Source organism: Plasmodium malariae, assembly GCF_900090045.1.
Source record: "Plasmodium malariae genome assembly, chromosome: 12".
Classification (NCBI taxonomy): domain Eukaryota; phylum Apicomplexa; class Aconoidasida; order Haemosporida; family Plasmodiidae; genus Plasmodium; species Plasmodium malariae.
Genome location: NC_041786.1, coordinates 959,317 through 979,120, shown reverse-complemented (window position 1 = coordinate 979,120; position 19,804 = coordinate 959,317). Strand labels below are relative to the sequence as shown.

At 27.8% G+C, this 19,804-nt stretch overlaps 4 protein-coding genes across 4 annotated transcripts; 2 read left to right on the top strand and 2 right to left on the bottom strand.

The window, feature by feature from the left end:
• Window positions 1-391: 391 nt before the first annotated feature.
• On the bottom strand, window positions 392-4,946 carry UTP4 (U3 small nucleolar RNA-associated protein 4, putative; the record flags this gene model as incomplete). Its single annotated transcript, XM_029006513.1, is given in 3 exon segments — window positions 392-2,518; window positions 2,533-2,703; window positions 2,718-4,946. The coding sequence occupies 3 exon segments, from the start codon at window positions 4,944-4,946 to the stop codon at window positions 392-394; spliced, it is 4,527 nt and encodes a 1,508-aa protein (XP_028862994.1).
• A 2,209-nt stretch (window positions 4,947-7,155) lies between these two features.
• CenH3 (histone H3-like centromeric protein CSE4, putative) lies at window positions 7,156-7,656 on the bottom strand (the record flags this gene model as incomplete). The annotated part of the gene is made up of 1 exon (XM_029006512.1): window positions 7,156-7,656. The coding sequence occupies one exon, from the start codon at window positions 7,654-7,656 to the stop codon at window positions 7,156-7,158; it is 501 nt and encodes a 166-aa protein (XP_028862993.1).
• Window positions 7,657-10,151: 2,495 nt separating this feature from the next.
• On the top strand, window positions 10,152-10,793 carry PmUG01_12030800 (conserved Plasmodium protein, unknown function; the record flags this gene model as incomplete). The annotated part of the gene is made up of 1 exon (XM_029006510.1): window positions 10,152-10,793. The coding sequence occupies one exon, from the start codon at window positions 10,152-10,154 to the stop codon at window positions 10,791-10,793; it is 642 nt and encodes a 213-aa protein (XP_028862992.1).
• Window positions 10,794-13,932: 3,139 nt separating this feature from the next.
• Window positions 13,933-18,748, top strand: PmUG01_12030700 (conserved Plasmodium protein, unknown function; the record flags this gene model as incomplete). Its single annotated transcript, XM_029006509.1, has 2 exons — window positions 13,933-16,375; window positions 16,713-18,748. 2 exons carry the CDS (start codon window positions 13,933-13,935, stop codon window positions 18,746-18,748), a joined length of 4,479 nt encoding a protein of 1,492 aa, XP_028862991.1.
• Between the last annotated feature and the right edge of the window lie 1,056 nt (window positions 18,749-19,804).

Sequence of the window (19,804 nt, the reverse complement as noted above, 5' to 3'; positions counted from 1 at the left end):
TTTAATTTTTTAATTTTAATTTTTTAATTTTTTAATTTTAATTTTTTAATTTTTTAATTTTAATTTTTTAATTATTAATTTTTTTGTAAATTTAAAAAAGCTTTTTACGAATGGTTAAAATGAAGAAAAAAAGAAAACAAATTGTAGTTATATAATATTCAATCAAATGTACTCGAGTGGAGACTCTGACAACAATAGATGGTGTGCATGGGGTGTGGAAAACAGTGGAAAGAGTGAGTTGATAAATGAATAAACACATATTTTAATGTACGCACAAATATATAAATGGACGAACGGGCGATCAAACGAATGGCAAACCAAGGTACTTCAAATGCAGCACAGTTGAAACCCCAGTGATTTCCCTTCGCATGCGTAAGGGTGGTGGGGTTATTTACTTAACGTACTTCTTCGTGTCCGCTACGTTAATTAAGGTGCTGTCGATATTCTTTGGTATGCAAATTAGAACGATTATGTTATTTTCAGTGGTGTACAAGAAGTGAATGTTTACAATATTACTTCTTTTTAAGTGTGTGAGTGTTTTAAAAGAGAGTGAAAACATATTCATGTATAAGGACTCGCTCTCTTTCCTCAATTGATTTTTTCCTTTTTTTTGTTCACTTAACGAGATGTGATTTTGTTCATCGCAACTGTTAACCATAAAATTACCATCTGCATTTGGTATTCCTGCTTTTCTTATTTCCTTTTTAATAAAAGAATAGATATTTGCATCTTGAAAATATAAATGCTTTAAATTTAAAAAATTGTATTTAAAATTTAAGGAAGGAATGTAATATTGACTACATGTATTGTTATTAATATTTGATATGGTACGTGATCTACAAATATTTATGTCAATAAGAGAATGGTCATGTATATTAAAGTCAACTATTCGTACTATATTTAATCCTTTTAATATAAGACAATATTTGTATTTTAAATAATATTTTATATGTACTTCATTATTTTCCTTTTGTTCTTTACTCAATGTTTCTACATCCTCAAATGTGGACATGTTATCTTCTTTTTGATTCTCTGTATGTATATTCAAGTTGACTAAAATAATATCACTTAACTCGTTAAGATTATAATATTTGATAAGACTCTTCTTTACCATATATATGTTATTCTTATTAAAATCCATGTAATATATATACAATAAATTATCTAATGTAAAAACTAAAAAAAAATCTTCTACAACGAAATAGAAGAGAAAACTACGATGCGCATTTTCCTCATTCATATTAAAATCACTCAGTCTTATACATTTGTTTAAGTATCTTTTCATTTTCATATTTTTAAAAAACAAATAAATGTTTTTCATATAGTCAGAACAAACTATTAATCCTTTCTTATATTTCTTAAAATTGCAAAGAACCCTATCAACCTTTAGCTCTTCTTTAATTTTTTTTTTTTTTATATTATATATTGTTATGTAGTAGCTAAACGAATTTTTGTATATGTTTAGATTTTCATTTAAATTATTGTTAAAGATGAAGCTTAGTTTTGATTCTTTTTTATTTCCTACTCTGCTGGAGCAGTTTATATCATCACCATAGGGGAAACCAGCCAAGCTATTGTTCACTCTTTGAATGGACAAGCGACTGTTGCTGCTTTCCCTAGGGTTTCCATCATTACTGTACATGTTGTCAGTGTGATCCACTTGGTCATTCCTTTCAAATCCGCTATGGTTTTGTTGCATTCGATAATTCTTACCATTCCATGTGTTACCATTGGCTTTATTCGTATTGTTAATCGTTTTTACCTTATTATAATGAAGTTCATCTGTGCGTCTATGCAAAGAAACAATTATATGATTATTATTTAAAAAACAAAAGTCATACACTTTAAAAAAGTTCAGATTCGAAATGTCGTAGTTAAAAATAGTCAAAGTATCTGCATTAAAATGGTATAAGCTAAAATTCTTATTCGTTACACAAGCTATTTTATCAAATTGTTTGTTTAAATTGCATTTGATTATGTATTCGTTTTCTTCATAAGTAATGTTCACTAGATGCCTGTAATTCGATGCATTTATGCATGCACCAACTTGAGGAGTTATCCTTCCTTCAGCATTTGTCATATATGTATTGCACCTCTTTAATACCGTTCCTTCATCTGGTTCCCTTGAGGAGCGGCCAGCATAGTCACCCGCATTAATAGCGTTAGAAACATCACTAGTGTTAGCAGCGCTGGGAGAAGCAATGCAATTTTCATTGTAGTAAACATTCAACTGATTCGAATAAACACACAGGATGTTCTTCAAATTCGATGAAAAAAATACATGTTTGCTATTTGAGATATTTTTAATTGAGTAGTACTTCTTTCGGTTATGCAGAATATCAATTAAGCAAAAGGTTAAATCATCGCTTATACTTAACAAGTAGTTGTCACTTAAAAAAACGATCTGTTTAATGTCTGAAATGTGTGCAGAATATTTATTAATAAAATACCACTTCTTGTCCATCTTCCTTGATGCTTTTACCTTGTGGATAAAGAATAATTCCTTCGCACTGATGTTACTATTACCATGATGATTATTGTCATTACAGTTAGCACCACGGTTAGCATATCCATTAGGATAGCCATTAGGATAGCCATTAGGATAGCCATTAGGGTAGCCATTAGGGTAGCCATTAGGGTAGCCATTAGGATAGCCATTAGGATAGCCATTAGGATAGCCATTAGGATAGCCATTAGGATAGCCATTAGGATAGCATTAGGTAGCCATTAGGGTAGCCATTAGGATAGCCATTAGGATAGCCATTAGGGTAGCCATTAGGATAGCAGTTATCATCGCAGTTAGCATCGCAGTTAGTATCGCAGTTAGCATCGCAGTCAATAATATTATTATTACTTTTCTGTGGTCGAGGCGAAGGGACTGTCCCACCTGAGCTGGGGTGGGCTTTTTCATGAAAACGATCCCTTCCATTATGCTCATCAAGCTTGTAGTTGTTCACCCATATGAATCTACTTCCACGAGCTGTGTTACTATCCCTCTGATAGTTAACACTACCAGCCGTATGTATTTCGGATAATGTATATTTAATTATATGACGATCAACACCTGCTGAAAAAATGAACTTCTCATTTAACGTTTTAGTTAAAGAAACAGATTTGTAATTGTGAATATTAAAAAAATATTTAATAGAATAAGTGTTGTTGTCAAATATTATTAATGATCCTTTATTATCAACACATACAATTTCATCTGTTTTGTAAATGTACATGACATCCCATATTACAGAGTTCTTATTCATACTTATAAACTCCCCTTCACATATACTGTTCGACAAATTGTATTTATAAATTTTCGAATTTTCGCTTCCTAACAGTACATAGTGATTATAGTTATCATACGACTTTTCAATGGATCGAATTCCGCTTCGCAGTTCACTATGGCACTCCTTGTTGTTGGAAACGGAGCGGTAGCCGCCGTAGTCGATGTAACGGCCAGTTCCAGTTCCGGTGCCAACGCCAATGCCAATGCCATTGTATTTTCCTATTTTTTTATTCTTTTTCATCAGGCCATGATCCATAACATCCAGCAAAACACTCCTCTTTTTAAGCACGTCTACAAAATATAAACAAACTAACTTTTCTTTGCACTTAAATTTATTTTTAATATAAATGTTAAACGTTTCGTTTTTTACATAATCATAATTGTGTTCGTCCTTCTGAGCAAATAGGGGAAGGGTTGTGCCCTCGCCAGTGTTGTTTGGCTCGTCATTCGGCACAGCACTGCTCGTATTTCCATCATTATTAATGCCACTATTATCATTATTAACGCTACTATCATCATTATTAACGCTACTACCATCATTATTAACGCTACTACCATCATTATTAACGCTACTACCATCATTATTAACGCTACCTTCGTCGCTATTTTCTCGGCTGCTTTGCATGTTATAAGTATCATCCAAGTAGGACGACAAGTCATTCGACAGCTTTATCCTTTTATTACATTGCTGCTCCGGAGAGGATATATAGGTGCATCCTTCGCTAGCATGTACGTACTCGTCCCTTATGTTGCATAAGCTACCATCCCTACTTTCACTACTTCCTCTGCTTCCTCTACCTTCTCTGCCTCCTCTGCCTTCTCTGCCTCCTCTGCCTTCTCTGCCTCCTCTGCCTTCTCTGCCTCCTCTGCCTTCTCTACCTCCTCTGCCTCCTCTGCCTTCTCTACCTCCTCTGCCTCCTCTACTTCTGCTTCTTTCTCCATTTCCTCTAATTTCAGCTCTGCCCCTCTTGGCACCTTTCCTATAATTCTTACTCTTCTTGTAGTTTGTCCCATACTGGACGATTATTCCCCCCTCTTCCTCTATGTCCGATTCGTAAAATTTGTCAAAACAGTTATATATCGTTTTTCCCTCATTCTGGTAAATATTATATAAATAAAAATATCCATTTAAATTGCACATTCCGAAATACTGCAACGTATTGTTTAATTTGCAACAGCTTATACTTCCGTTCGTTACTATCTTTTGAACAATATTTTTACTTTCTAAGTCGTACAGAATTATAATTCCACACAAGGTTGAAATGAATAATAAATAATCCTTATAATCATTGTTCATAAATAAGTGTATTTTCTTTTTACCATTTTTTGTACTATTTTTGCTACTACATTTATTCTTTTTGCTAACCCATATAACTGATTTCACTACTGTGCTAGTACAGTAAATGTCCAGCTTCAGTATATAAACAAATTCATTTCCTACAATTTTATATACATATATTATACCAAACGAATCACAGATACTCATGTAATACTTACATGGAGATATGTTAATGCAGTTTAGTTCTCTTTTCTCATTTTCGTAAAAATTAAATTCTCTTAAACTTATATTTATTTTCTTTTTATCATTATTTCTTTCTAACAAATTTGTTAAAATGCTTTTGCATCCATCGTAAAAGTCGCTTTCTTCTCCTGTCATAGTTACCATTTTGCCTTCATGCAGTAGGTACGTAAACTAAATGTACATATATGTATCACACGTATATATACAACTTGCATATATATGATTACATATATGCCAATACTTAGATATATATACTTACTTACATATCTATACTAATTTTTGCTTTTCTCTTTTAAAATACTGTTTTACAATAGAGTTCGTTAATAAAACTATTTTTTTTTTTTTTGGGAAAATCAATTCCATCATTCTGCTTTTTCCTGTGAAACTTGAAATGAGGGTTTTTCACCAGTGTTACATACGATTATAATATATACATAACATGAATTATACAGATGTACGCGCAAACATATATATGTATATAAATGTATACATATAATACGATTGCTGTACTATTGTTTGTACAAAATGTAACTTTGACGAAAAGGAAAAAATATATTTTTTTTAATTTTATATACATAAGCATGCATACATACATATATATATATATATTTATATATATAATTATATATATATATTTATATATATAATTATATGTATGCAATTTTTTTTTTTTTTTTTTTCAACGGTAAAGTCGCACATATATATATATATATATATATTTATATCTATATCTACTTGTGCTCAATTTTTCATGCTTCTATGTAAAAATTTAAAACTCCAAAAAAAAAAATTATATCTCATAAAATATTATAATAATATTGTGCTAATAAATTAGTGTCGTTTTAACCCCTTAGTCAAGAGTTGAATCACTAATGTATGCATTTTCGTATTTACCGACAACGCATATTTGCTCGCATATAATTAGTATTTATATAACCATACAATTTATAAGCATAAATACATATGTACGTACTTACCTGCAGAACGATGTTGTATCCTGTACTAGTTCCCACCTCATGAACGCCGAAAAATACATTCCGCTTAATTTAAAAAAAAAAAAATAAAATAAAATTACGACCTCTACATTTAAATTGAAAGTGGGAAAAGCCAAAATTAAAATTTTGGAAAAAGTACAAAAATTATGCAAAAATTACTCATCTTTTTTATACATAGTAATAAGTGCCAAAAAAAAAAAAAAAAAAAAATACATATATATGTGTATACATATATATTTATATATATATATATGTACATACATAAATGCATACAATATCACTCGCTAACATGCTCGTATATACAGCATTAATCCAACAATGAAACAACATATAATGCGTACGGGTGAACGCATTTGCAAAGGAACTATTTTTTTCATTTTTAATACCTAATTTTATTATAATTAAAAAACTTAAAAAGTACGGATGAATATATGTCAATAAAAAAAAAAAAAAAAAAAAAGGAAAAAATATATAATGCTTGGTAAAACATGAAAAGTGAGCTTGTAAATGGAAGAATTTGAAAATTAAAGCGCTCAAAAGCGTATTAATATATATTCGTACGTGTATTTATGCATACACTTATGCTAACGCGAAACAACATGGGTAAAAAAGAGAAAAAAAATTAAAGGCCAGAAAAGTATTATGACAACAAAATTAATATCGAAAAAAAAAAAAAGAATTGTTGAAGTTGAAATGATCAGTTGCAGTTATATTAAACGTTCATTTTATCCTTGTTCGATTGTAATTAATGTATGGGGTTCTTTACATAAATAACTATTATGCCTTTTTAGAGGTAGCACCATAATTGTACTACATATATATTGGTTATACACACATACAGACAAAAGTATATGAGCACATGCGTCCATTTTCCAATACATAAAGGAGTAACCTGGAAAATACTCTTTCCTGAAATGTCGTTCCCCACGAACATAATCAAAATGTTATCCCAGTTGTACTTCTTCACTTGTTTATTTTCGCTCATACATTTTTTTTTTTTTTTTTGTGTTTATTTTTTTTTTTCCTTGTACCTTAACGGGTTTAGGGGTCGATTGGGAGGAGAATTTTTTTCTTTTTGCTTTTTGCTTTTTTCTTTTTTCATATATATATTTTTTTTTTTTTTTAATATAACGTGTGCTGTTATTATCATAATCATTCGTGTTTGTCCGTTTTTGCACATATTATTGCAACAGCAAAAAAATAAAAGATAATATAGTGCAATAAAATTTGGTACACTGTATTAAAATGTAGTACGTTGTAATATTGTGCTGAGTGATAAAGGGCAATAAAATATGGAGGAATAACTGCTTCATATCTGAACGTCCAAATACTGCAAGGAGTAATTGCACGTAAAGAACTCAGTCTCGTCCTCGTATTCTTCTAGCTAAGTGTATGTCTTTTGGCATAAGGGTAACTCTATTTGCGTGAAGAGAACATAAATATGCATCTTCAAATAAACTAACTAAATAAGCTTCTGACGCTGTTTGAAGAGCTAACAAGGCCTCAGGAGTATAACGAAACTGATCACCTGGTAATTCAAACAAACGAGTAATTTCTTTTACTACTCTTACGAATGGTATTTTTGGAATTAATAATTGTGTAGTACTTTGGTAAGCTCTTATTTCTTTTAAAGCTAAAACACCTGGTCTATATCTATGTGGTCGTCTAATACGTGCTTTCTTTAAACCTTTTTGTGAAACTTCATTTAAGTTTCCTTCATTTATAGTTCTATTCGTTTTAGAAATAATTTGTTTATGTGATAATCTATTTTGTGCAATATTATTTATAGGTAGATTCCCATCCAAATTAATTATGTTTAATGGGTTATGATTTACGGCATTCTTTTTTGTCCTCACCATTTTGCAATTCGCTCAGACGGTTTATCAGTGCGGGTGGGTTACCTTTTCTTCGTTGTTGGTCACTCTGCTTTATTCGTTGTGCGTTATTCGATGTACCTTTTGTGTTTTACTTAATATTCTTTACAAGACTTCTGCTGAAAGTGCACGTTTGAAATCACTTCAAAAAATCTTCCTCAACTTTGTGGGGATAAAGTAAATCAAACCCTCTGCATATAGATATATACATATATATGCATATGCATATGCCCTTTTAAAGGTGATATTTTTAAAAATAACAAATGCCTTTATAAATTTGCGAAACGTACAAGGGGTGCATTTTAGCATATTTCAGCGCATTTTAACATCATCGCTATGGTTGTAGTTTCTTTCTTTTTGTTTCTGTTTTTGCTTCTTTTTTTTTTTTTTATTTCCCCATTGTAATCGCTAATTCATTCGCTTTATGGAAAATAGTACTCGTAAAAACAGAAATTTACCATTTTACAAATATACTGTTATTTTGGATATATGGAAACCGCTATTTTTGATCATTTTAAAAAAAAATGTTTGATAATTATTGGCCTTAATACACAAATTATTAATTATAATTTAAGAAAATTTTGTAAAAAATATTTTAAAATTTTACGAATATTTCACTTTCCATTTTGCTTTTTAGCACTGTCAGATAATTGCATAAAAGTTTTTTTATTTTTTTCTTTTTCGAACAATTTATAAAATTTAAGAATTGTAAAAGAAATCGAAAAACAAAAAAATAAAAAGAAGCAAATATATTGTTTAATCAATAATGGAAATTTTTTTTTTTTTTTTTTCCAGCTCTATGAGGAAAACAGTTAATGTGCAAAGGAATATGTAACACTTCATGGCAAAAAATTATCATTTAGGAATCCGCGCAATTATATCTATTCATGTGCATAACATACATACATATATACATACATACATATATACATACATACATACATATATACATACATACATACATATATACATACATACATACATACATACATATATACATACATACATATATATATATATGGGTATTCTATTGCGGAGTGTAATACTGTGCTATGGAGCACGAATTACCAACTTACATTCTCGTATTGTTCGTTCCTTTGTTCACTTGTGCATTTTGCTCCTTTTGTTTCATTTCATATTATTTCTTTTTTTTTTTTTTGTGTGTGTAAAAATGTTTTCCCTAAATTTTTTTTTTTTATTTTTTAAAAGAAAAAGTACACACATTGATTAATTTCCCAATACACCTAATTTTTAGCCAACTATTTGAAAATTTTAACGAAAAAGACAACATGGTGATAGATCATCCATCGATTACAGTGAATGTTCATATATAGATTACATATGGAAAGACAGATAAGGACAAAATAAAAATCCATATACTTCCTGTTCCCCTTAAAAGGGTATATTCGCAGCACAATATAAGAAATGTATAAACAAACATATATATATATTTATATATACATATATTTATATATATATATATTTATATATATATATATATATTTATATATATATATATATATTTATTTATATACGGGATAAAACGTAAGCTTCTACAGAACAGTACATTCGCTCTTTTTTGATAACAGTTAAAACGTTTTTTCAAATAACAGAATGAAAAATTGCATGCCGAATATTGTATTTTTACATTAAATACGTAAACCAGAAGGGTAAAAAGATGTAAAAAAAAGAAAAGTGAATTCGAAAATATAGATGATTTTTGTGCATGTATGTTATACGTATGTATATAACATTCTCTGTGCTTTTTTGTGTTCCTTATGTATTATCCCCTTATCGTTAATTATTTTCTTTATTTTGGATTTCACCAATATTGTAGATTAAGCTACTACATTATCGTTTGTTCTCTTATATATATTTTTGCTTTTAATTTTTTTTATATTTTTTTATTTTTCAATATGTTAAATATCTTATTTTAATTTAAAATTTAAAAATAATCATGTAACACTGTACAATTTGTATACGAACATTTCATTTGTTTACTTTGCAAATTATTGCGTGCTTTATACGGATGAACAAAGGTAAATAAACCGTAATAAAATAAACAGCTGTTATTTATTTACGAACTCGTAACAGCAGGTGTAAATGAAAAAAAAAAAATATATATATATATCCTATACATTTATATATGCAAGTTTGAATGAAATAAACTTTTTTCCTACAAACATTTTTAGAGTACTTGCTCAAGGATTCAATTTGTATCAGTTTTCTTAAATTTTAAGGAGGAAAAAAGGAAAAAAAAAAAAAAATTAATTTGATATAGTTTTATCCGTTTAACATAAAGGTAAAATTTTTGCTTTCTATTAGAAAATTTAATAGGAGGGCAACAAAATAGGGCTACTTATATATAGCATACCCAATTACAGTAAAATAAACATACACGTGATATTTATATGTATATATATATATATATATATATATATATATATATATATATATATATAACGTTTAACAGCGCAGAAATGGCAGTTTCTTTAAACACTCTCAATGAAGAAGACCTCAAGGCAATGGAAAATGGGGGAGCAGACCCCGTTTTATACAAAGGCAATGATATAGAGTTTGTTTATAATAAATTAAATTTAGGAGGAGGGAAATTATTCATATTAGAGAAAAAAGTAATTTGGGTGAGAAATAAAAATGAATATAAAAAAGAGAAAGTAACAAGCTTTAAGGAATTATCAACAAATAAAATATATTTGAAGCATTATGAAAAGAATAAAAATTTCTATTTACACCTTTTAAATGACGTTAATAGCATTAGTATAGACTCTTCGAACATTGCCTTGCATGCAATAACTTCTGATAAAAATATATGCAATAGTTCTTGCGTGTACATACAATTAAATTCAGATTTGTCAAGTACTTTTCAAAATGATAAAAATGATGATGATGATGATGATGAACAGAACTCTTTAAAAAGTGATAATGAAAATACAAAGTCGGATGAGGATACTAATATACTAAATGATGAAACTATAACACCTGAAATATTGCTAGTGAGTAAGAATAACTCATCTAATGATGAAATTTTTCGTCAGTTAAGTAACATGGACAATTCGTTTAAGGAGCAAGACGATGATGAAGAGGATGATGAGGGAGAATAAGAACGAGAACAGGAGTAAAGAAAAAAAAAAAAAATGTTTATATATTTATGTATTTATTTCCCATAAAAAAAGGACCAGACTTGCAGATAAAATATATTACACTTTTAAGAAGAAGAAATGTTAAAGAGTAACGCTAAACACCCTTGTGCAGATTAATTTTTCAGGAATTTTTTTTTTTTTTATGACCTCGATCCACATATACAAGTTATATGCAAATAGGAATTAATAAATTGCAGATACACACACACTAACACACACAAAAAAGAAAGAAATACAAGAAACAAAAGTAATGAAGTATATACAATAAACAAAAGTAATGAAGCAAATACAAGAAACAAAAGTAATGAAGCATATACAATAAACAAAAGTAATGAAGCAAATACAAGAAACAAAAGTAATGAAGCAAATACAAGAAACAAATGAAAGAAAAAACAAAGGACAAGGAGGACCTGAACTATGTACAAAATAATAGAAAATATTCCTTTATTTTTACAATATGTTATTGTAGAGATATGCATTAAATTCAGTTATAAGTATCTTGCTTTACAGTTAGCCATTTTTTTTTTTTTTTTTTTTTTTTTAAGACTTTGTTTTTCCCTTATTTTATTGTTTACAATTAACCTGCTTATTTTTAACTATAAAAAAAAAAAAAAAAATGCAGCTTTGTTTTCACCTTTTTAATATTTAAAAATTGGATAAAATTATGTTTTGAACTTTTCATGTAAAAATAGTTTATTTGCTTCATATGTGTTTACTCATTTGTTCCAGTTTTGCCCATTTATGTCTTATCTACGTTTTTACGTTTGAATCTATGTGTATATATCCTTCGATATTTCGAGATATTGCTTCAAATTGTGGTAATTGTGTAAAATATTGCAAACAATTGGGAATGACTATAAATAGATAAATTATTTAGCTTTATTTTACTTCATTTTTTCTGTATAAATGACTTTATAACTACAACTTTTAATATTATAATCTCGAAAAAAAAAAAAAAAAAAAATTGGAGATGTATTCCAAACTAGTACGATGGTATAGTGCATTCTACCAGTTTGCCATCCATCTGATATTATTATTATTATTATTTTTATTATTATTATTATTATTATTATTATTATTATTATTATTATTATTATTATTATTATTATTATTATTATTATTATTATTATTATTATTATTATTATTATTATTATTATTATTATTATTATTATTATTATTATTATTATTATTATTATTATTATTATTATTATTATTATTATTATTATTATTATTATTATTATTATTATTATTATTATTATTATTATTATTATTATTATTATTATTTTTATTTTTATTTCTTATTTTTTTAATTTTTAATTTTTAATTTTTTTGTTCTTTGTTCTGATGGTACACGAATTTTGTGAAACGTAAAAAAAAAGAAAATGTTTTTGTGTTGAGCAGATCTTACACCTACGCTTTAATTGGTTACATCTTGTACTTAAAGGTGTCTTCCTCTCTTCCTCTTTTAATGTTTTAACTGAGAGAAGCATTTTATTTCACATATACTTATAGTTGTACGTATAACGCTACACAAAATAAAGGACAAGTTCACCATAGCACTAAATCAAATATACATATTACATAGAATTTCATGCTAATACGTAATTTTATTGATTCCATAATTTATAATACAGAAACTGCTATAGCTTATGAAATATAAGGGTCTAATCAAATGTATGGTGCTACTCCCCTTATAGGAATATTTTACACAAAGTGGTGTAATAAATTACATTCTGAATAACGACATTACCAAGTAACTTTACAGTAGTAACTTACTAATATATCAAATAAGAAGACTGGGTTATAGTGTTTTCCTTCCTTTTAGTTCATCTCTAAAGGTAATAACGACATTAAGCAATTTATATATAAGCCTTAAGTCCCTATGATGATGTGGCACTGGCAATAACAGTAACAATACCAATTGAAACGATAATGCCAATGCCCATGGAAACAGTAATAAATGTAGTAGTAAATATTTTCAAAGTAAAACTGCTAATAGTCACTAATTCTTGCAACGTGAAAGGGAAAACCTCCTAATTTTACTAGTTTAAAATTATATGAAATGAATAAGAATTCTATTCATGTTCCGTTATGAGGAGAACCCATCAGGGTGAACAAATGTTAACATAAGGATGGGTAAGAAAAATTAGCAAAAAAAAAAAAAAAAATAAAATAAAAAGTGCAAATGTTTGGTATGAGCTATACATGTGCATATTTTTATGCTAAGGGTAACATTTTGCCCATTTTTAATATATATGTAAAATCTGGCTTTTCTCAATTTTGCATTTGATACGTTAAATTTAAAGGGTACTTTATTTTAATTTTTGTGTAAATTGGAAAAGCTGACGATTTCATACTCATTTTTATTATTATTATTATTATTATTATTATTATTATTATTATTATTATTTTTTTTTTTTTTTTTTTTTTTTTTTTTCAAAGTGATCAGGAATAATATAACAGAATGGTATAATTACAGTGTACCTGTATTACTAAAGAAATCCAGTGAACAGATCTTAAAGTATTTTCCAAGGGTCAACCTGCTTTGTTTTTTTTTTGTTTTTTTTTTTCTTTTTTTTTTTTTTTTAAACATATAGCTAATTTGATTATGAGTTTTTTATTTTAAGATGATATATAAAAAAAAAAAAAAAGGGGGAAATGCATTAGCAGATATAAACATATCGTAGTTCTATTATAAACTTAAGTATAAATATGCATATAGAGAATTACAGGAACATTTGTAGCTAAAAAGGATAAAAGCTGCATAAATAGTGTAATAATATATTGGGCAAGAGATATGTATAAGTAGGCGTAAACATATAACGAGCCAAGAAGAAAGAGATAACCAAAGGAGCCAAAAAGTGCACGTTAAAATGCAGAAATGTGGTAAGGATTATATACACATAAAAGTAGAAGCCCATCTGAATAGATACATAGCGTCCAGTATGTCTGCTACTGAAGCTTTTCATATTGTGTTATTCACTTTTAGCGGGTAAGGCATCGTGAGACTGTAAAGGTGAAGTAAAATAAAAATCAGCTAAGAAGAAGGCAAGAATATGAACAAGCCTGATAATCATTTCCCCCTCATGCAGTAGTCCTAATGATGAATATATTAAAAAACGTAAAATTAGGAAAAGCCTTCTTTAACACCTTGAACGTAATGAAAAAAAATAATTTTTCAACAAAAGAAAAGAACTACGAAATATTTGAAAATGAAAATTTTCTAATTAAATTTCAAGAATTAAAAATGAACAAGATAATATATAAGAAGGATTATAACGAATATTTAAAACTGTACAAGATGTATAATCCGAATTATGTCAAGCTAACTACAGAAAAAAACAATTCCTTTAAGTTTTCCATCTGTTGGATAATCAATGATAAAACTGTACATGTGAATAATGAAGAGACTAAAAAGATTAAAGCCTTTACTGTTACCCTATGTAATTTAAAAGAAAAGCTGAGCAAACTAGGGGAAAATTTAAATCAAGCAGAAGATGACTTTGTAATAACTGCAGAGGGAGGGAAAGAGAGTGAACATGGAAAAAGCTTGAGTAACATTGTAAGCAAAAGTGGACAGGATGATATAGGTAAAGGTGAAAAGAATGCAAACTATGTAAATATAACAGGCAACGTGAACAATAGAAATGGCGTACATGGCACAAATGTAGCACAAAAGAAGGAGGGAAAACGAATAAATTTATGCAAAAGGGTTAATCATAAGTACAGGGGCCATACAGTGGACACTTTGGAAGAGAAAACCTACACAGAAGTAGATTCAAATTGTGGACACATCCCCCCCCGTATCAATTACAGCAATTTCGAAATACATGTAAATAAGAGTGTAATAATGAAAGAAGAGGAAAAAAAGGAAACCAGAATAAATTATGTAAAAATGGCAAAATTGTGGGAATTATTTTTATTTCATAAAGAAAATAATAATGTGAAAGAAGAAAAAGTATATTTTGAAATTTTAAAAAAATTATTTTTAAAAGCCTCTTTTTTTGAAAAAAATAAAAAAAAAGATTTCCAATTTTTTGAAAATATACTAACTTCGTCACTCCTAAAGCCGGATATATTTATTAGTGTCTTAAATTTACTTTATTCAATTTTTTTTAATTCATCATTAAGTACAAATAATGATATTATGAAAAATGGGAACCAAGTTAAGGGTAGTTGTAACAGTAGTAATCATCCTATTGTAAGTAGCACTGTGAACGGGGCAAAAATTAATTCATGCAGTTGTTTAGTGGATGGAAATAGTATTGTTAATAGGAAGGATGTGTATACATACAGAGATCCAGCCATTACTAATGTACATTTTAAACAAAATAATATAGTAGTAAGTGCTAAGAGAAAAAATATAAATGATACAATAAAACTTACACACATTTCTGATAGCCAACATGAGTACAAAAATAGGTCCACTGAAAATTTATTACTTAATTACGATATGATCAGCAAAATTAGGAGGTACATACTAAAGTATTTATTTAACACTTTCTATGAAAAACATTTAGGTCTAAAGAGCCTGCATGATACCTTCGATATGCATTACTCATACAAGTTGAAATACTGCTCAAGGGAAAATAATCTGTTCAAGTTTGTTTCCCTAAACGGGGTTGAAGCGGAAGCTAAAAATGTTTTATTGATTAGGTGTACCAGTAAGAGGAGTGCTGGTGGTACCAACTATACTGGTAGTACTAGGTGTACTAGGTGTGATATTAGCCCTGGAAGTTGTAGTATTAACGAAGGTACTTGCAGTTGTCGTTGTGATGGTAGCACAAAGGATACCTTTTTTCTAGGATTAGTAAAAAAAGCTCAGCGGATCAATGATTTGTATGTCCTACATTTGGATGTAAAAAAATATAAGTTGAGTAAATGTAACAAAGACATTATGTTATATGAAGAGATGAACATGAATGAAGATTATTATGAATGCTACTTAAACAGTAGGAGTAAAAATTGTACAAAAATTCTAAATGAATATGCGCAAAAGAAGCAGTATGCTTCGTGTTCGTGGGTCAACAGTACGCCTTGCACAGATAACAACAGTAGTAGTAATTGTAATAATAATAGTAATAACGTGTATGAAGCCATCACGCTGACCGTTCAACTTAATACCATCTCGAATAGAATAAAATATTCCATGTTGAACCTATTCGATAAAAAGGAATTCTTAAATAAGGAAATTATCCAAGTATTATTAAATGAAGAAAATGGGCACATAAGTAAAGGGGAGTTAAAAATAAACAAGTTTAATAAAATATTAACTAGTGTAGGAGATTATAATTATTTAATTGAAGAAGCCATAAATAAATTCTTACAACACAGAAAAAAGGAAATTAATTATTTTAATGTATCAGACAATGATTTGATAAAAAAGGATCAAATAATAAATATATTGTACAAAAAATTGAAGAATGACCAAAATGAATTTACCAAACTGTGTAATATATATAAAAAATTTGACATATATCAAAAAAGTGTTTTATACGATATCTTAGTTAATGAGAAGCTGGTGCCCGTACACTTGGTTCACGGTAAAAAAAAAAAAAAAAAAAAAAATATATATAAATATATATATATATATATATAAAACAGTTCTGCTTTTTCTGCGTATATGCATGAGTATTCAATGTAACTTATGATTGTGGATATACGCACTCACATGTAAGACATATATATATGGGTATTATTCGTTCGATTGGTTTTACACTGTAGAGGTGCAAAACAAATGGAATTTTTTTCTTTTCTTTATATTTTCCTTTATTTTAACTGTTATTTTATCCTTTTTTTTTTTTTTTCCTGCTCATATTGCACCACATTTTGCTTACTTTTGTACCGTTTCTATTCTCCCAACCCCCTTCCTTTTTGTAGGCGCCCCGGGAAGCGGAAAGAGCGACCTCATTTCTTTCATAATATACGTGTTGACGCTTGAAAAAAAGAACAACGTTTTTGTTGGAACGAGTAAACACATATCGGTGCAAAATATACGAAACAAATTACATCATTTGAATCTAAGCTTGAATAGAGATACCATGAATAGAAGAATTCATCAAAAATCAGATGTATATATTGACACCATATATCAAGCATTTAAAATAAAAGAAAAGAAGATAAAACATTTAATTATTGATGAAGCTTCAAGTCTATCAGAATACAGTAGTTTGATTTGTCTAAATTTGAATTGTGATTATATATACGCTTTTGGAGATGACAAACAGTTAACATTTCCAAGTGTTATAAATGAAAAGAAGAGATTAGAAATAAATTATTTAAGTATATTTGAAAAATTAAAAAAGCATAAAAACATAAAGTGTCATTATTTGTTAATACAATATAGATTAATTTTCCCAATATATTTATTTACATCTTTTTATTTTTATAAAAAAAAATTGATTGCCTCAAAAAATATTGTAGATAACTTTTTTCATTCGCATATTATGAACAAATCCATCTTTTTTCAAATTTTATCAAATTACAATTCTTCAACCAATTTAAAAAAAAAATTCTCACAAAATGTTGGTATCCCAATTTTATTTATTGATACATATGATGAAGTATTTAACCATCAAACGTTCGAAGAAAAGATTAATTACTCTTATATAAATCCATTCGAGGCTCAGGTCATTTTAAAATTAACACAAATTTTGACCTTAACAAGTCAGCAGAATGTTGCTGTTTTGACACCCTATACTAGCCAAAAATTGTATATACAAAAAATGTTAGAGGACAGCGACGCGTACAGATATAATGATAATAACAGTGATAATAATTATTATGATAGTAATAACAATAATTATTCCAATAACAGTAATAACAATAATTATTACAGTAACAGTAATAACAATAATTATTACAGTAACAGTAATAACAATAATTATTACAGTAACAACAATAACAACAACAATAGTAACAACAATAACAACAACAATAGTAACAACAATAACAACAGTAGTAACAACAATAACAACAGTAGTAACAACAATAACAACAGTAGTAACAACAATAACAACAGTAGTAACAACAATAACAATAGTAGTAACAACAATAACAACAGTAGTAACAACAAAAATTATTATAATAATAATAGCACATGCCACGATAATGAAATGTATCGGAAGAGAGAAAACTATGAAATGTATGAAAATATTCTGTATCAAAAAGAGTTTAATAATTCGTGCAATAAAGTTCAAGTAGACAAAACTATTACTACTACTGCTAAGAAACAGGGGCATATATCGCCTCGTGCTAACCGTAGCTCTTATACACACATATTCAATTTTTTTAAAAACACAAATAAGGAAAATAGATTAAATGAATCTAATTATCATTCAGAAGATAAAAATGTAAAATTAGATGACCTGGATATGTGTAATTCTAATCAATTTATTACTACTGACAAAATGCCCCAGCTATATTTCTCAAAATGTAAGGGGAAATATAGTAACAATTTAGCCTCGTCAGAGGTAAAAATCCATTTAAAATGTAAAACAACAAATAATTGCAGTGGTATGAATAGTGATCATAAGAATGACTTTTACGGAAATAAGCTAATTGATTTGTTTAATAGACCAAACGATAATGTAGTATCAACTTATAATTCCGAGGACAGAGAAAATTGCAACACTTTACATAAAAATGTGCATACAATTGACAGCTACCAGGGGTGCGAAAATGACTTAATTATTATAAGTACAGTTAGATCAAATGACAAAAATATTTTAGGCTTCCTAAATGATGAAAAGCGAATGAACGTTTTGTTAACCAGAATGAAAAAAGGAATTATTATCGTTGGAAATTCAAATACACTAAGGAATAATTTTTTCTGGAATGAATTTATATCATTTCTTGACTTCTTTAATTCAAGAAAGTCTATTTTGAGTTTTCCCCGCTTAAGCAGTTTCAAATGAGTACATTAATTGCATTAGTCGTTGCAGTATTGCGGTGTTAAGGTGATATACAGTTCCACTGTTAAACTGTTACGCGAATGTTTCATTTTTATTTTATTATTATTTTTGTATTTTTATTTTGTTTTGTTTTCTTTTTTTTTTATTTTAATGTATAACGGTAAAATTTACCTTTTCTTTTTTTTTTTTTTAATGTGTCATTTTTTAAAAAAATATCTTCACAAATTTTTATATTTTTATGATCTACATGTTTGAAATTTTTCTTTAAAAATGATATATAGTTTATGGCTCCTTTACACGTGTTTTAATATTTATTGTATTTATGCATAGTTTTAAAGAATCTTAATTATGAAACTTTCATATTTTGTGTTCTTCCAAAAGAATGGAAGCTACTATTTTACCTTTTTTCTTATTTTTAATCTTTTTAAATAAAACTTTCGTCACTTTTTCCCTTTTTCCTTTTACTTTTTACTATCTACCTTTTTCTTTTTTCAATGTATGTAATTTTTTAGTAATTGTTCCCCCCTTCCCCTCTTATTAAGTAAACATAATTATACTAATAAATATGTATGTCCCACTTATTCGTTCTTGAGTCTTCATTTATGTACGACTCTGCGTTTGTACTTGTCCATTGTTCATACTTCATAATTCTTTTTTTTCTATTATTTTTCATATTGTTCGCCAAACAAGCATAAACAATTTTTGAGTGTTAGAATTAAATCCTTTTTGGAAGAAGACTAAAATGCTTGAAAATTTTTTTTAATATATTACAAAAACAAGAAAGAGATAAAATTAAAAAAAAAAAAAAATGACAAAGTGTATATATATATATATATATATAGCTGTAAAAAATTAAAAAAAAAAAAAATGACAAAGTGTATATATATATATATATATAGCTGTAAAAAAAAAAAAAAAAAAAAAAATTATGAATAAGTAAGGTAAAGTGAGGGAAATATATTATAAGATAAGGAAAAATGAAGGAAAAACATAATCATGTAATAAAAAATGAAGGGGGAATATGATCAGGTAAGGAAAAATAAAAAAAATGATTATACT